A 16,081-nucleotide genomic window follows, 5' to 3' on the forward strand; every position below is an offset into this window, starting at 1 on the left:
TATATTTATTTAAGTATTGAATTATGCTCTTGGGTAAGTTTAAAGGGGATTGTGTCCTAAACAACTCTTCTTACTAGGCATTGGTTCACGGATACTCTGTGTTTCAGGTAAAGGCAAGGAAATGGTTTTTGGGCAAAGAGTTGGAGAGCTTCGGCAAAGGGCGTACATGTTATGGATATCATGACCGTTATGGGTGGAAGTTTATTTAATGTTTTCTGTTAAGTTTTAAGACATGCTCTATTACAGTTTTGAATAATGTTATAAGTCTTGTTATGGATTCAAGTGATGGTTGTATTCAGTGGCGGACCCAGGATTTGATACTATGGGGGGCATAAAAAAAAATTTCTAACAAAAAAAATTTCTCAATGCCAAAAAAAAAAAAACTAATTTACTGTGTAAATATTTAAAAAGTTAATATTGATTACAAACTCATTCAAACCGATGCTTAAAAAGCATTCTCAATATTCCAAAAAGTTAACAAAATAAAGCAATCATTCAACACATATATTTAAAGTTGTGCTCGACGAGTTTTCATGTTTTCAAAATGATGAATAATAGTCTCATTGTCAATAGTATTGAATATATCTTTTTCAAGATACACAGTCAAGCTATCATTCAACCATTCACTCCCATTTTGTTGCGCATTTGATTTTTCACAATGTTCATAGCTGAAAATGCCCTTTCTACTGAATCTGTTGCAACTGGGAGTGTTAATGCCAATTTAATAAGAAAATATACCAATGGATATACCTCATGTTTATTTGTCTCCACTAATCTTTTTGAAAGGTCAGCAATTCCTTTCAATTCTGAAAATTCAGTATGTGAACGCAAATCATCAACATAAGTTTGAAGTTGAAATTCAAGTACCCTCAAATCCACTGTAGAAAAAGCATGAGGATAGAGCTGAGCAAGACGAATTAGCTTTTCCTTGTCAAAAGCATCAAAAGAATTATTTGGAGACAAACATGCTACACAAAGTAGCAACTCAGTGTTAGCCTCATTAAAACGACTATTTAGCTCTTGTAGTTGTAAATCTATCACACTGTTGAAAAAATCAATACGAAAATAGTGAAAATTTGTAAGCTTCAGAGCTCTACGTCGTGATTTTCCTTGAACACAATACATTCCATCCATATTTAGAACATCGATATTGAATTCCACACAAAACTTAGAAACTTCTTCTACTAAGGAATCCCATCCATTATCTCTCATTATTTGTAATTGCTCCTTGCATACTTTAACTAAATCCATGGCATTCACAATATCTTGATCACCTTTTTGTAAGACTTGCGACAACTCATTTGTGATTCCAAGTATATTTTTTACCAAATGCAAACTAAACACAAAGTCATATGATTGCACCACTCGTAACATAATAGATGTTTCATATTTTTGGTCACTATTCAAACTATCATTTGTAATTTCCTCAAGTACATCAAGGATAGATGAAAACATGATAGTGAAGCTTACCAAAGTGCCAAAGTGTGATCCCCATCGTGTATCACATGGACGCTTAATCCCATTTTCTTGATTTAAGCCTTTTCCACTTGAAAGTTGTCCACTTTTTAAGGCTTCAATGACTTTCTGAGCTTGTTTTTCTCGAAGAATGTCACGACGCTTAGATGATGCTCCAACAATATTCACCACATTGGATACCACAGTGAGAAAAGTACCTAATTTTTTTATTAAATACAAATCATTAAATGGAAACATAGTTACATAGTTTATTAAATAACAAGTATTAATATATAATTACAAGAAAAGAAAATACCTATTAAATCATGTTTTTTGGCTACACCCATGAGTGCTAATTGAAGCTGATGAGCAAAACAGTGAACAAAAAAAGCACATTCATTCTCCTTCATGATAATACTCTTCAAACCATTGAATTCTCCACTCATGTTACTAGCTCCATCATATCCCTGGCCTCGTAGTCTAGATATGCTCAACCCATGCTTTGAAAATAGCTTATCAATTGCTATTTTTAGTGAGATTGCTGTTGTATTTGGAACATGTTCAATGCCTATGAATCGTTCAATCACATACCCTCTCTTGTCCACATAACGAAACATTACAACCATTTGCTCATTTATAGATACATCACGAGATTCATCAACTAAAATAGAAAATACAGCATCTCCCATGTCTTTAATAATAACATCAATTGTTTCAATAGCACATGCATTTACAATGTCTTTCTGAATCCTTGGGGAAGTCAATCTAAGGTTTTCAGGAGCATTTTTCAAAGCAACAGCTCTAACTTCCTCATTATGATCAGCCAAAAAATTTAGAAGTTCAAGAAAGTTACCTTGATTATTAGAATCTTCAGACTCATCATGACCACGAAATGCAAGACCTTGTCGTAGAAGAAATCAAATACTGTCAACTGATGCAGTTAATCGAACACGGTAACTTTTTCGATCTTTGTCGTTTTTCTTGACAAAAATGTGTTGAATTTGTTGTTTTTCATTCATCAAGGCTTCACATTTCTTGTAACATTCGTAATGAGAACTATCATGTTTTCCAACATGATTTGCAAATGTTTCTGTTTTCTTCCAATTTGAAAAACCCTTACAAACAAATATCTCACCACCACCTTGTTTTCCATTATTTTGCTTAAAAAGATAACAATATAGACAAAATGCGGAATTTTTATCGATGCTATACTCTAACCAAGTAGGAAATTGATCATACCATTCAATGTTGAACCGACGCTCCACGCCTCCAAAAAGTTTCGGAAGAAATTTATGATTTTTTGGTTGACAAGGCCCTTGCTGCAAATAATGTCTTCGAATTTGATCTTGAATATTCAGGCTATAATCTGAAATTGGAATCCGCAGTCCAGGATCAGTAGGAAGATCACTCATATCAATTGAGATGCAATGTCTCTTTGTACTGCAATGGCTTTTTGTACTGCAATCAATATCTACTTTCGGTGCCGGAGGATGTGATAAATTTGGATCAATTCTTTTATAATATCTTTCCATACCTGTTTCAAATATGAAATAAAAATAAATTTATAAAACAAGAAATTATTATCTGTAAAATATATTAATAATGGTCTATATTGAATAATTTGTTTATAGAAGAAACATGGACAATGATGCATAATTATAATTATAAAGCTGCAAATATATATATATAGTACATAAACATAAACATATTACATATATATTAATTGTTAATAAATTAATGTCAATTTGTCTATTAATATAAATCCAATCTATGATCTGTTATATTTATATATTATTCTTGTCCAATTTATTGGCTTTTTTTAGCATAAGTAATCAAAAATAAATTTTCCAAAACAATAAGAAAAATGGGCATGCATTTCAATTCAAAGTCCATCTGAAACTAACTGAAAAAAAAAATTACTGTCTATGTAAAACCTATTGACAATTGCAATGTAGATAAAGAATTAAAGATAACTCCAATGTCTAAGCATCAAATATTCTAAAAAGTAAAATATTATATTATATATTATAAACTTACCTTTTGAAAATGTGGTCCCAGATCCAATCATGGAGTCTTGGAGTAGGTTTAGATTTTAGTCTTTGAGACTTTGAGTTAAAAGATTCGTACAGGGAATAGATTAGAAGTAAATAGCATTATAGAGAAGTGTTAGAAGATAAAGAACTGATAAGTGATATGTTAGAAGATAAAAAAAAAATAAAGATTAGAGAGAGTAGTAGGATTATAGAGAAGTGTGATAGTCTGATAATGATTAGTGATAGATAGAAAAATGTGGTGTGAGTGGAAAGATGTGTATTGATAGAAGTTTAAGAGTTTATTTTATTATATTATTATTTTTTTTGAAGTATTATATTATTATTTTTAATTTATGTAGAAAGTTACTTTTTGAGATATTTGAGGGGGGCACTACACGTGATTGAAGTAATTGGCCTTAAAGTTTTATAATTTTAGCAAATAACTAAAAGGGATTTGGAAAAGTCAGCAGGGGCAATTGGCCCCCCTGGGTAATTGGTAGGTCCGCCTATGGTTGTATTTGTTTAAATGGTAATTATGAAACTCCACAGTTTCTTTTCTTTTTAAATATTTAGGTTGTCATTTACATTTGGTTTCTTTATAATGAAAAGTATTTTATTCCAACTTTATTTATTATATGAGTCATTAACGCCTCATGGAAATTGTTGCATTATAGTTGGGCACCTTAAGTTGCCAAATAACAACACTCAATATCTTTTATATAATGATAGATATGGTATTTTACTTTTTTTCCTTTAGAGGGAGTATAAGTAAGTAAGGTCACCGTGTGTTGTTTTGGGTTGCCTTAAAAACTTTTGGGTGATATTATATCCTTTGGGTGAGTGAACATTGTTACCTTTAAATAACTAAGGTGTTGTTTGGTATGAGTTAATCTATGGATGAGAAATGTAATCTTAAATATATCTATGTTTGTTACGAAGGTTTTTATTTTTTTTATGCACTAGAATGCTATTCCAATAGAAATCTAATTACTCTAGGATATTAATCTCGACTCCTTAAAGAATAGTGGAGTTAAAATATTCCCATCAGTTATAATACTGTGGGTTTGACTCAAAGATTATGATTTTATATAAACAAAAGTGAAAATGAAATTGTTGATTTTATTTAATTAACAAATACAATGAGATTTTATATTCACCAATTAATAAATATTTTTTATAAATAATTATTTTATTTTATTTTTATGTGTGATTAATTTAAAATATAAATATTACATAATTATTTTGTTTCATTTGAATTTTTATATATTTTTTAAATAATGTATAACATTCATGATCAACCAAATAATGTAATTCAATTAACAAGAATATGACTAAATATTCCAACACATAACCAAAAATAGTTTACAAGTCTCCATACAATCCTATCTTCCTCCTTAACATTTCAATGAATTAGATTATTTTGAACTACTCGTACCAAACGCCCCTAAATGTAATATTCATCCGTGTGATTTAAGTAAATCTTTTGTTGTGTAGTACATGGAAAGTTCATCTATAGAAAAGTTAACTCTGATATTCATTTTTTGTCGATCATATGTAAGAAATGATATTCGAAATTAGGTGTTATTTCATCATCACCGTAAAAAATAGAATCAAAATTACATCTGACAAATAATAGTTTTACAACACTTATTTAAAGCGTGGTTGACACTTCAAGAACAAAAAAAAACAATTAATAATGACAACTAACAGATTGGAAGAGGGGAACCATTCCAGCTACTGAGACATTCCAGCATGGGATCGATGATCTTTCCTTGACACATAGCAGTGAACACCATGTCGAACTCCTCTCCTGGTGATCTAACATTCTCTCCTGTAAGCAAACCAGTCCCCAACTCCTCTCTCACAAATTTGTACAATGGATAAGACCTGCACTCCTTGATCTTGTTCGATATGCCTGCATTCCCACTTTCCACACCAATCCTTGCACTCTCAACCTCTTTAGGCAAAAGGGTCTTCAATTCTTCCTCAAAAGCTCCAATCTTTTGGAAGATTGAAGTGTTCGGATTCTTCTCATTTTCACCATTAACCAAAGCTTGTTCGACAAGTACTTGCCTTAGTTTTTGCATCAATGGGTAGGTAGCACTGCAGGGATCATCAATGTACGTAAAGACATATTCCCTATCTACAACTTTAAGCAATTCCTTCTCGCAAAATCTTGATGGGTGGAGTTCGCCACTAACGCTAGTCGTCAGCACTTTCTTAGCCACTTGACTCACAGTTTTCTTAACTGTCCGCCTTAGATTATCCTCCAAATGTCTCAAGTCGATGGCCTGGCAAAGGGCAACCAAGAATGTTGTGGACATGAGCTTGAGAATATCAATAGCCTCAGCAGTCTTCCTTGAAGATATCAATCCCAGAGAGTTCACATCTTGGTTGTGTTGTTCAGCGCTCTGGACATGGGTAGTCACCGGATTAGCAAGATATTGAAGCTCCGAACAATAGGAGGCCATGGCGATTTCAGCTCCCTTGAAGCCATAGTCTAAACTTGGGTTGCGGCCACCAGAGAGATTTGAAGGCAGACCATTGTTGTAAAAGTCATTGACAAGTTCAGAAAATTGGGCAAACATGAGCTTACCAATTGCTGCAACAGCCAAACGGGTATTGTCCATGGAAACTCCAATTGGGGTCCCTTGGAAGTTTCCACCGTGAATAGCCTTGTTCCTTGAAACGTCAATCAAAGGGTTGTCGTTCACTGAGTTGATCTCTCTTTCAATAGACTTGGTTGAGAATCTGATCACTTCGATCATTGGTCCAAGCCATTGGGGCGATGTCCTAAGTGCATAAGTATATTTACACTCAAATATATTATAGTTAGATATCATAAAACAACATAATTAACTTCAAAGAGCATAAGACATTATAAAAATAATATTTAGTTTTATTTGTTTTTCTTTGGTAATAAGAAATTATTACCAAAGATATGATAGTGTATTATTATCACTTAGTGATAATTTTTTATTTTATTAGTGGTCATCACAAGAAGCCTTAGACCCATTCGGAGTGGGTGAGCCATTGATGATAAGTGTTATGTGCAATGCTACACTCATACAATGTCGATCGACAAGAGCTGGATTAATTTGACAGATCGATTGTCTGATGAGTATGAGGCTGGTGTGATGGATTTTCTCCAGAGAGCTCAGCAGTGCATTGACTCAAAGGGAATGGTGAAATGTCCGTGTAGGAGGTGTGTCAACGTTTAATTTCAGACGATTGCTGTATTAGAAAATCATCTCTTTGTAAATGGTTTTCTACGGAAATATACCAATTGGCATTGGCATGGAGGGGATGTAATAATACCAACGAGGAAAGTGATAGAAAATGATGTAGATGAAATGATGGATGTTCTCAATGATGTTATGCAACATGACAATGACGAATATGAAGAGAATGAGCGCGATCAAGAGATACCTACAACAGACTATAGGGGTGGGCAACATTATAACGATTTGAGATCGAGGCTCCATTATTCCCCGGGTGTCAAAATTACACATCATTGAATTTCCTAGTGAAGTTGATGCATTTCAAAGTGTTGGGAAAAATTCCTAACAAAATATTTGATGGAATGCTGGAGTTGTTACATGATGCATTTCCAGCCCCAAATAAGCTTCCAAAATCGCATTATGCAGCGAAAAGGTTGTTGCGAAAACTTGGATTAGGCTACGAGTCAATCCATGTCTCCAAGCATGATTACGCACTATTTTGGAAAGAACATGCTGGAAAAAGCAAATATCCTGTTTGTGGGGAGGATCAGTGGGTGGACAAGAACACCAAGGGCAGGAAAACGCCTCATAAAGTGATGCGTTATTTTCCTTTAACCCCTAGGTTAATGCGAAAATATGCATCGAGGCATATTGCTCAACATATGAGATGGCATCACGAGCAACGTATAAAAGAAGATGGTGTATTGCGTCATCCTGCTGATGGGAAAGCTTGGAAGGACTTTGACCGAAATAATCCATTGTTTGCTATGGAACCCAGGAATGTACAGCTTGGATTAGCTGCAGATGGATTCAATCCATTTGGTAATATGAGTCTTTCTTATAGTATGTGGCCGGTTGTGTTGACGACATATAACTTGCCACCATGGTTGTGCATGAGAGAAACTAATTTCATGTTGAGCTTATTAATTCCAGGACCTCATTCGCCAGAAAAAGACTTTGATGCTTTCTTAAGTCCATTAATTGATGAGTTAAAAAGAATTATGGGTGACCAGTGTACAGACTGAAGATGCAGTCGATGGTAGTTTCTTCACTCTTCAAGCAACTTTGATGTGGACTATAAACGATTGCCCAGCAAGGAGTAGCCTTCCTGGATGGACTAGCCGAGGTTATCATGCTTTCTCTACTTGTAATGTGGCAACACCATCTATTCGTTTACAAAAGCAGGTTGCTTTTTATGGCCATAGACATTTTTTCCAATCAAACATGCCATTAGAAGTGACAAGAAGACATATGGTGTCGTTGAAAAAAGACTACCACCAAAGCCATTAACCATACAAGAAATGTTCACACAAATGGGTTTTATACCCGATTCTCTTCCTGGTAAGCATGTAATTTATGGTGGCCAAAAAAGAAAGCGTACAAAAGAGCAAGTAGGTTGGCGGAAAAAAAGTATATTTTTTGAGCTCCCATATTGGGCCAACATAATGTTGCGACACAATCTAGATGTTATGCATGTTGAGAAAAATGTGTGCGACAGTTTAGTAGGCACAATAGTTGGGCTGACGAATAAGACCAAAGACACAGTTAGTGCCAGAGTAGACTTGGAGAAGATGAAGATGAGACCATAGTTACATCTGAGGAATTTGAATGGTCGGATACAAAAGCCTGCGGCCAAATTCACTTTCACTGTTGAAGATCGCCAAAAGTTTTGTCGATTTCTTAAATCAGTGAAGTTTCCAAATGGTTTTGGATCTAACCTAAGGAAGAATGTGATTGATAATGACAATAAGATCACTGGTTTGAAATCGCATGACTGTCACATCATTATGCAATGCCTTTTGCCAGTTGGTGTGCATGCATTCCTAGAGAAATCGATAAGTACAACTATTATTGAGTTATGCACTTTCTTCAAGAATATGACTAAATATTCCAACACATAACCAAAAATAGTTTACAAGTTTCCATACAATCCTATCTACCTCCTTAACATTTCAATGAATTAGATTATTTTGAACTACTCATACCAAACTCCCTTAAATGTAATATTCATCCGTGTGATTTAAGTAAATCTTTTGTTGTGTAGTTACATGGAAAGTTAATCTATAGAAAAGTTAACTCTGATATTCATTTTTTGTCGATCATATGTAAGAAATGATATTCAAAATTAGGTGTTATTTCATCATCACCATAAAAATAGAATCAAAATTACATCCGACAAATAATAGTTTTACAACACTTATTTAAAGCGTGGTTGACACTTCAAGAACAAAAAAATAAAAATTAATAATGACAACTAACAGATTGGAAGAGGGGAACCATTCCAGCTACTGAGACATTCCAGCATGGGATCGATGATCTTTCCTTGACACATAGCAGTGAACACCTTGTCGAACTCCTCTCCTGGTGATCTAACAATCTCTCCTGTAAGCAAACCAGTCCCCAACTCCTCTCTCACAAATTTGTACAATGGATAAGACCTGCACTCCTTGATCTTGTTCGATATGCCTGCATTCCCACTTTCCACACCAATCCTTGCACTCTCAACCTCTTTAGGCAAAAGGGTCTTCAATTCTTCCTCAAAAGCTCCAATCTTTTGGAAGATTGAAGTGTTTGGATTCTTCTCATTTTCACCATTAACCAAAGCATGTTCGACAAGTACTTGCCTTAGTTTTTGCATCAATGGGTAGGTAGCACTGCAGGGATCATCAATGTACGTAAAGACATATTCCCTATCAACAACTTTAAGCAATTCCTTCTCGCAAAATCTTGATGGGTGGAGTTCGCCACTAGCGCTGGTCGTCAGCACTTTCTTAGCCACTTGACTCACAGTTTTCTTAACTGTCCGCCTTAGATTATCCTCCAAATGTCTCAAGTCGATGGCCTGGCAAAGGGCTACCAAGAACGTTGTGGACATGAGCTTGAGAATATCAATAGCCTCAGCAGTCTTCCTTGAAGATATCAATCCCAGAGAGTTCACATCTTGGTTGTGTTGTTCAGCGCTCTGGACATGGCTAGTCACTGGATTAGCAAGATATTGAAGCTCCGAACAATAGGAGGCCATGGCGATTTCAGCTCCCTTGAAGCCATAGTCTAAACTTGGGTTGCGACCACCAGAGAGATTTGAAGGCAGACCATTGTTGTAAAAGTCATTGACAAGTTCAGAAAATTGGGCAAACATGAGCTTACCAATTGCTGCAACAGCCAAACGGGTATTGTCCATGGAAACTCCGATTGGGGTCCCTTGGAAGTTGCCACCATGAATAGCCTTGTTCCTTGAAACATCAATCAAAGGGTTGTCGTTCACTGAGTTGATCTCTCTTTCAATAGACTTGGTTGAGAATCTGATCACTTCGATCATGGGTCCAAGCCATTGGGGCGATGTCCTAAGTGCGTAGCGATCTTGCTTTGGCTTCTGAAGAGGATCCATCTCGTGAAGCTTCTGAGCCTCTTTAATATAAGAGCTCCCATCCAAAATGTGTTCCATAATGGCTGCAGCCTCAATCTGACCAGGGTGGTGCTTCAACTTGTGAGTCAAGTGATCAGTGAACTCGGGCTTACCATTCATCACTTCCGCAAATATTGCTGACAGGACTTCGGCCAACACAGCAAGAATGTTGGTCTCAAAAAGAACAGTAGAAGCCACAGCTGAACCAACAGCAGTGCCGTTAACAAGAGCAAGTCCTTCTTTGGGCTGCAACTCGAAGAAGTCGGAATCGATGCCGGCAACTTTGAAAGCTTCCTTTGCGGTGAGGGATTCACCGTTGGGGCCGACGGCCTTGGAGTTAGGCCTGACCGTGAGCAAACCGGCAATGTAAGACAGAGGCACAAGGTCACCAGATGCAGTGATTGTTCCACGCAATGGCAAACATGGGGTGACATTGTTGTTGAGGAGCTTGGCCATGGCTTCCAAGATCTCAAATCTGATACCGGAGTAGCCTTGTAGAAGGGTGTTGATCCTAACGAGCAAACCTGCTCTTGCTGAAGAGCGAGGCAGAGTGTGGCATGACTCTGTTCCATTACCAAATATTCCAGCATTCAAGAATCTGCAAACAACAAAATTTAGAAAGATCAGTAACTGATGCAGGCCTTGGATATTAGTTTTTCTGGAAAGATTGTACATAAATATTTCAATAAACATATATTAATATTTTGATGTTGGCGTCTCCTAGTGATATTGTAATTACCTGATTAGCTCCTTTTGAAGGGCACCGCCTTGTTTGGTTCTCCTGTGTGATGTCGCACCGAACCCAGTGGTAACACCATAGCTGTCTGTACCTTTGCTCATACTCTCCATAACCCAATCACTACTAGCCTTAACTCCGGCCCTTGACGACTCAGAAAGTTCTACCTTAACTCCGTCGACATCGCCACCGGCGGCAATGGCAGCCACCTGGGATATTGTTAGCGTCTCGCCGCCGAGACGGACGACCGGCTTCCTGTACTCCGCCACCATTCTCTTCACTTCATCCAAGTGGCTCCCAGTCATCGACTCAGCCGCCGCACCCCAGTTCAACGGGTCATTAGAGACGATGGGTGCTGGCTTAGTCTTGCAGAAACTCTCCATTAAATTTGTAGTAAAGAGAAGTAAATATCTTTATATAATTATCAAATAGTATATCCAAGTGTTTCTGATAGAGAGTGTGATTGTGGAGAGCTTAAGAAGAAATGGTTTGCGAAAGGAACAAATTCGATTTGGTTTGAATTGTAAGAAGGTATAGCGGTCTTATATACAAGTCAGAAGGTGGCTTCACGCGAGAGAAAGAGAGAGGTGGGCCTTTTCAAAAACGATGGCTTTAGAGAAAGAGTTGGTGGCGAAGCAGTCAGTAGCGAAAGAGTTTGGTATATAAATGAATCGAGGCCGTCCCATGCATGCAACTTAGTATAATCCCAACGGTTGAGATTGGTTTGTATTTCTGAGTGGGCTATAGAAAAAGTTCAAAAGAAAACGCAAATAGTCAAAAGAAGTGCAACCATACACCATCTTATTATCCCTTATATTTATTAATTTATTATTACTATTCTGGCTTTGGTCAGGTCAAAGGTCCAATGTATTGTTGTTACTGACTTGGTTGGTGGGAGACTAGGAAAGAAGGGAGCTTTCATACTCTAATAGATGGTTTTTTCGTGGAAGGAGGTTATTTATTTTGAGTTGTTGTCACCAAGCCACAGGCCACTCGTGCATAATGATTAATTTATGATAGTCCAAATAATGTCTTATTTAATTTTGTATGGATGAGAAATTGACCACAAACGCAGTGAAAGATAGTTTAGTTTGACAATGAATCGGGGCCATTCCATGCATGCAACTAGGTATGATCAACGGCTGGGATTATTTTCTCTTCTCAGTGGACTATAGAAAAAGTTTTAGTATCTGTTTATCAACTTATTTGATATATATTCAAATGAAAAACTAATTAGTAGTTACCGGACAACTACTACCTTGTCTCAATGTAATTATTTGTTTGTTAAGTATTATTTTGCATGCATGAGGAAGAAATTCTCCACGTTTTTTATGGTCAGGTCAAAGGATATGTTTTTATTCAACTTTTTTTTTTTTAAATACTAAGAAGAACTTGATACATTTAGGCGTGTCATAGCTCCCCCCGTAAAATTCGATTTTTCTTATATGAATTCAAACAATATTTTGAAAGTCAATAGTAAGTATTCTCCAAAAGTAATGGGCACAAAAGTTGTAGCCCTATGTCTTAGGCCTCTTTGTATAAAATTTCGTGGAATTTTGAGGTGTGTAGAGGGAGATATGATCAAAATACTGAGAGATTTACGAAAATAAGGAAAAACTTGTGAAAATTACCATTGAAAAGTGAATTTTATTTCAAATGTGGAATTAAGGCTATGTTTCAACTCCAACAGAAGCATTTACCAATGTGATGTCATGAGAAAAAATATCGAACGAGTTAAACACGAGTGTAATACATTGCAGAGAAATTAGTGAAATCTCCAATTCAACAAACGGGTACCCCTTTCAGAAAAATTCAATTTCTCTAATATGAATTCAAGCAATATTTTGAAAGTTAATAGTAAGTATTCGGCAGAAGTAATGGACACGAAAGTTGTAGCCCTATGTCTAAGTCTTCTCTGTATAAAATTCCGTGGAATTTTGTGGTGTGTAGATGGAGATACGGCCAAAATACTGAGAAATGTACGAATAGAAGGGGATAACTTGCGAAAATTGCCATTGAAAAGTGGAAAATTTTTCAAATGTGGACTTCAGCCTCCATTTCAACTCCAATAGAAGCATTTACCCATGAGATGCCATGGGGAAAAATATCGAACGAGTAGAACACGAGTGTAATACATTGCAGAGAAATTAGTGAAATCTTCAATTCACCAAATAGGTATCCCTTTCAGAAAAATTCTATTTCTCTAGTATGAATTCAAGCAATATTTAGAAAGTCAATACTAAGTATTCTACAAAAGTAATGGACACAAAAGTTGTAGCCCTATGTCTTAGGCTTCAATGTATTAAATTTCATGAAATTTCGAGATGTGTAGAGGGAGATACAAAAAAAATACTGAGAGATGTACGAAAATAAGGGAATAACTTGCGAAAATTTCCATTGAAAAGTGGAAAGTTTTTTCAAATGTGGATTTTAGACTCCGTTTCAACTCCAATAGAAGCATTTACCCATGAAAAGTCATGGGGAAAAATATCGAACGAGTAGAACACGAGTGTAATACATTGCAGAGAAATTAGTGAAATCTCCAATTCACCAAATAGGTATCCCTTTCAGAAAAATTCTATTTCTCTAGTATGAATTCAAGCAATATTTAGAAAGTCAATACTAAGTATTCTACAAAAGTAATGGACACAAAAGTTGTAGCCCTATGTCTTAGGCTTCAATGTATTAAATTTCATGAAATTTCGAGATGTGTAGAGGGAGATACGAAAAAAATACTGAGAGATGTACGAAAATAAGGGAATAACTTGCGAAAATTTCCATTGAAAAGTGGAAAGTTTTTTCAAATGTGGATTTTAGACTCCGTTTCAACTCCAATAGAAGCATTTACCCATGAAAAGTCATGGGGAAAAATATCGAACGAGTAGAACACGATTGTAATACATTGCGGAGAAATTAGTGAAATCTCCAATTCACCAAAGGGGTACCCCATTGAGAAAAATTCAATTTCTCTAATATGAATTCAAGCAATATTTTGAAAGTCAATAGTAAGTATTATGCGAAATTAATGGGTAAGAAAGTTGTAGCCCTATGTCATAGGCATCTATGTATAAAATTATGTACAATTTCGATGTGGGTAGAGGGAGATACGACCAAAATACTGAGAGATGTGCGAAAAAAAGAAAAAACTGGCGAAAATAGCCATCAAAAAGTGGAAATTTTTTCAAATGTTGACTTAAGGCTATGTTTCAACTCCAAAAGAAGCATTTACCCAAGAGATGTTATGGGGAAAAATATCGAACGAGTAGAACACGAGTTTAATATATTGCAGAGAAATTAGTGAAATCTCCAATTAAACAAAGGGGTACACCTTTCAGAAAAAGTCGATTTCTCTAATATTAATTCGTGCAATATTTCAAAAGTTAGTACTAAGTAATCTACGAAAGTAACGGGCACGAAAGTTCTAGTCCTTTGTTTAACGCTTCTATACATAAAATTTGTGGCAATTTCGAAGTGTGTAGAGGGAGATACGATGAAAATACTAAGAGATGTACGAATATAAGGGTATAACTTGCGAAAAGTGCCTATAAAAAGTGGAAAATTTTCAATTGTGGACTTAAGGCTCCGTTTCAACGCCAATAAAAGCATTTACCCATGAGATGTCATGGGGAAAAATATCGAACGAGTAGAACTCGAGTTTAATACATTGCGGAGAAATTAGTTAAATATCCAATTCACCAAAAGGATATCCCTTTCAGATAAAGTCGATTTCTTTAATATGAATTCAAGAAATATTTTGAAAGTTAATACTAATAAATCAACAAAAGTAATGGGCACAAATGTTGTAAACCTGTGTCTTAGGCTTTAATGTATAAAATTTCATGCAATTTCGAGGTGTGTAGAGGGAGATACGACCAAATAATAAGAGAAGTACGAAAATGAGGAAAAAACTTGTGAAAATTGCCATTGAAAAGTGGAAAAAATTTCAAATGTGGACTTAAGGCTCCGTTTCAACTCCAATAGAATTATTTAACCATGTGATGTCCTGGGGAAAAATATCGAACGAGTAGAACACGAGTGTAATACATTGCGGAGAAATTAGTGAAATCTCTAATTCACCAAAGGGGAACACCTTTAAGAAAAATTTGATTTTTCTAATATGAATTCAAGAAATATTTTGAAAGTTAATACTAAGGTATCTACGAAAGTAATGGGCACAAAAGTTGTAACCCTATGTCTTAGACTTCTATGTATAAAATTCCGTGAAATTTCGATTTGTGTAGAGGGAGATATGACCAAAATACTGGGAGATGTAAGAAAATAAGGTAAAACGTTGCGAAAATTGCCATCGAAAAGTGGAAAATTATTCAAATGTGGACTTAAGGCTCTATTTCAACTCCAATAGAAACATTTACCCTGGAGATTCCATGGGGAAAACTATCGAGCGAGTAGAACATGAGTTTAAAACTTTGTGGAGAAATTAGTGAAATCTTAAATTCACAGAAGGGGTACCCCTTTTAGAAAAATTCTATTTCTCTAATATGAATTCAAGTATTACTTTAAAAGTTAATACTAAGGATTATACAAAAGTAATGGGAACGAAAGTTGTAGCCCTATATCTTAGACTTCTATGTAAAAAAATTCGTGCAATTTCGAGGTGTGTAGAGAGAGATACGACCAAAATACTGAGAGATGTACGAAAATAAGGAAAAACTTGCGAAAATTGCCATCGAAAAGTTGAAAATATTTCAAATGTGGACTTAAGGCGTTGTTTCAACTCCAAATGAAGCAATTACCCAAGAGATTTCATGGGGAAAAATATCGAACGAGTAGAACACGAGTTTAATACAATGCGGAGAAATTAGTGAAATATCCAATTCACCAAAGGGGTACCCCTTTCAGAAAAATTAGATTTCTCAAATATGAATTCAAGAAATATTTTGAAAGTTAATACTAATAAATCTACAAAAGTAATGGGCAAAAAAGTTGTAACCCTATGTCTTAGGCTTCTATGTATAAAATTTCGTGCAATTTCGAGGTGTGTAGAGGGAGATACGACCAAAATACTAAGAGATGTACGAAAATAAGGAAAAAACTTGCAAAAATTGTCATCGAAAAGTGGAAAAATATTCAAATGTGGACTTAAGGATCTGTTTCAACTCCAATAGAATCATTTACCCACGAGATGTCATGGGGAAAAATATCGAACGAGTAGAGAACAAGTTTAAAACATTGCAGAGAAATTAGTGATATCTCCAATTCACCAAAGGGG

The 16,081-nt window shown here is 35.5% G+C and overlaps 3 protein-coding genes across 3 annotated transcripts; all 3 read right to left on the minus strand.

Moving 5' to 3' along the window:
* Positions 1-615: 615 nt before the first annotated feature.
* LOC133800427 (uncharacterized) lies at positions 616-3,523 on the minus strand. Its single transcript, XM_062238385.1, has 4 exons — positions 3,493-3,523; positions 2,498-2,989; positions 1,772-2,356; positions 616-1,673 (listed from the first exon to the last, which is right to left on the minus strand). The coding sequence occupies exons 1-4, from the start codon at positions 3,521-3,523 to the stop codon at positions 616-618; spliced, it is 2,166 nt and encodes a 721-aa protein (XP_062094369.1).
* A 1,527-nt stretch (positions 3,524-5,050) lies between these two features.
* LOC133801597 (phenylalanine ammonia-lyase) lies at positions 5,051-6,286 on the minus strand. The gene has a single exon (XM_062239840.1). The coding sequence runs from the start codon at positions 6,254-6,256 to the stop codon at positions 5,192-5,194; it is 1,065 nt and encodes a 354-aa protein (XP_062095824.1). The 5' UTR covers positions 6,257-6,286; the 3' UTR covers positions 5,051-5,191.
* Positions 6,287-8,827: 2,541 nt separating this feature from the next.
* Positions 8,828-11,344, minus strand: LOC133801598 (phenylalanine ammonia-lyase-like). The gene is made up of 2 exons (XM_062239841.1): positions 10,855-11,344; positions 8,828-10,713 (listed from the first exon to the last, which is right to left on the minus strand). The coding sequence occupies exons 1-2, from the start codon at positions 11,232-11,234 to the stop codon at positions 8,964-8,966; spliced, it is 2,130 nt and encodes a 709-aa protein (XP_062095825.1). The 5' UTR covers positions 11,235-11,344; the 3' UTR covers positions 8,828-8,963.
* Positions 11,345-16,081: the final 4,737 nt, after the last annotated feature.

This window comes from Humulus lupulus, chromosome 9 (assembly GCF_963169125.1).
Source record: "Humulus lupulus chromosome 9, drHumLupu1.1, whole genome shotgun sequence".
NCBI lineage: Eukaryota > Viridiplantae > Streptophyta > Magnoliopsida > Rosales > Cannabaceae > Humulus > Humulus lupulus.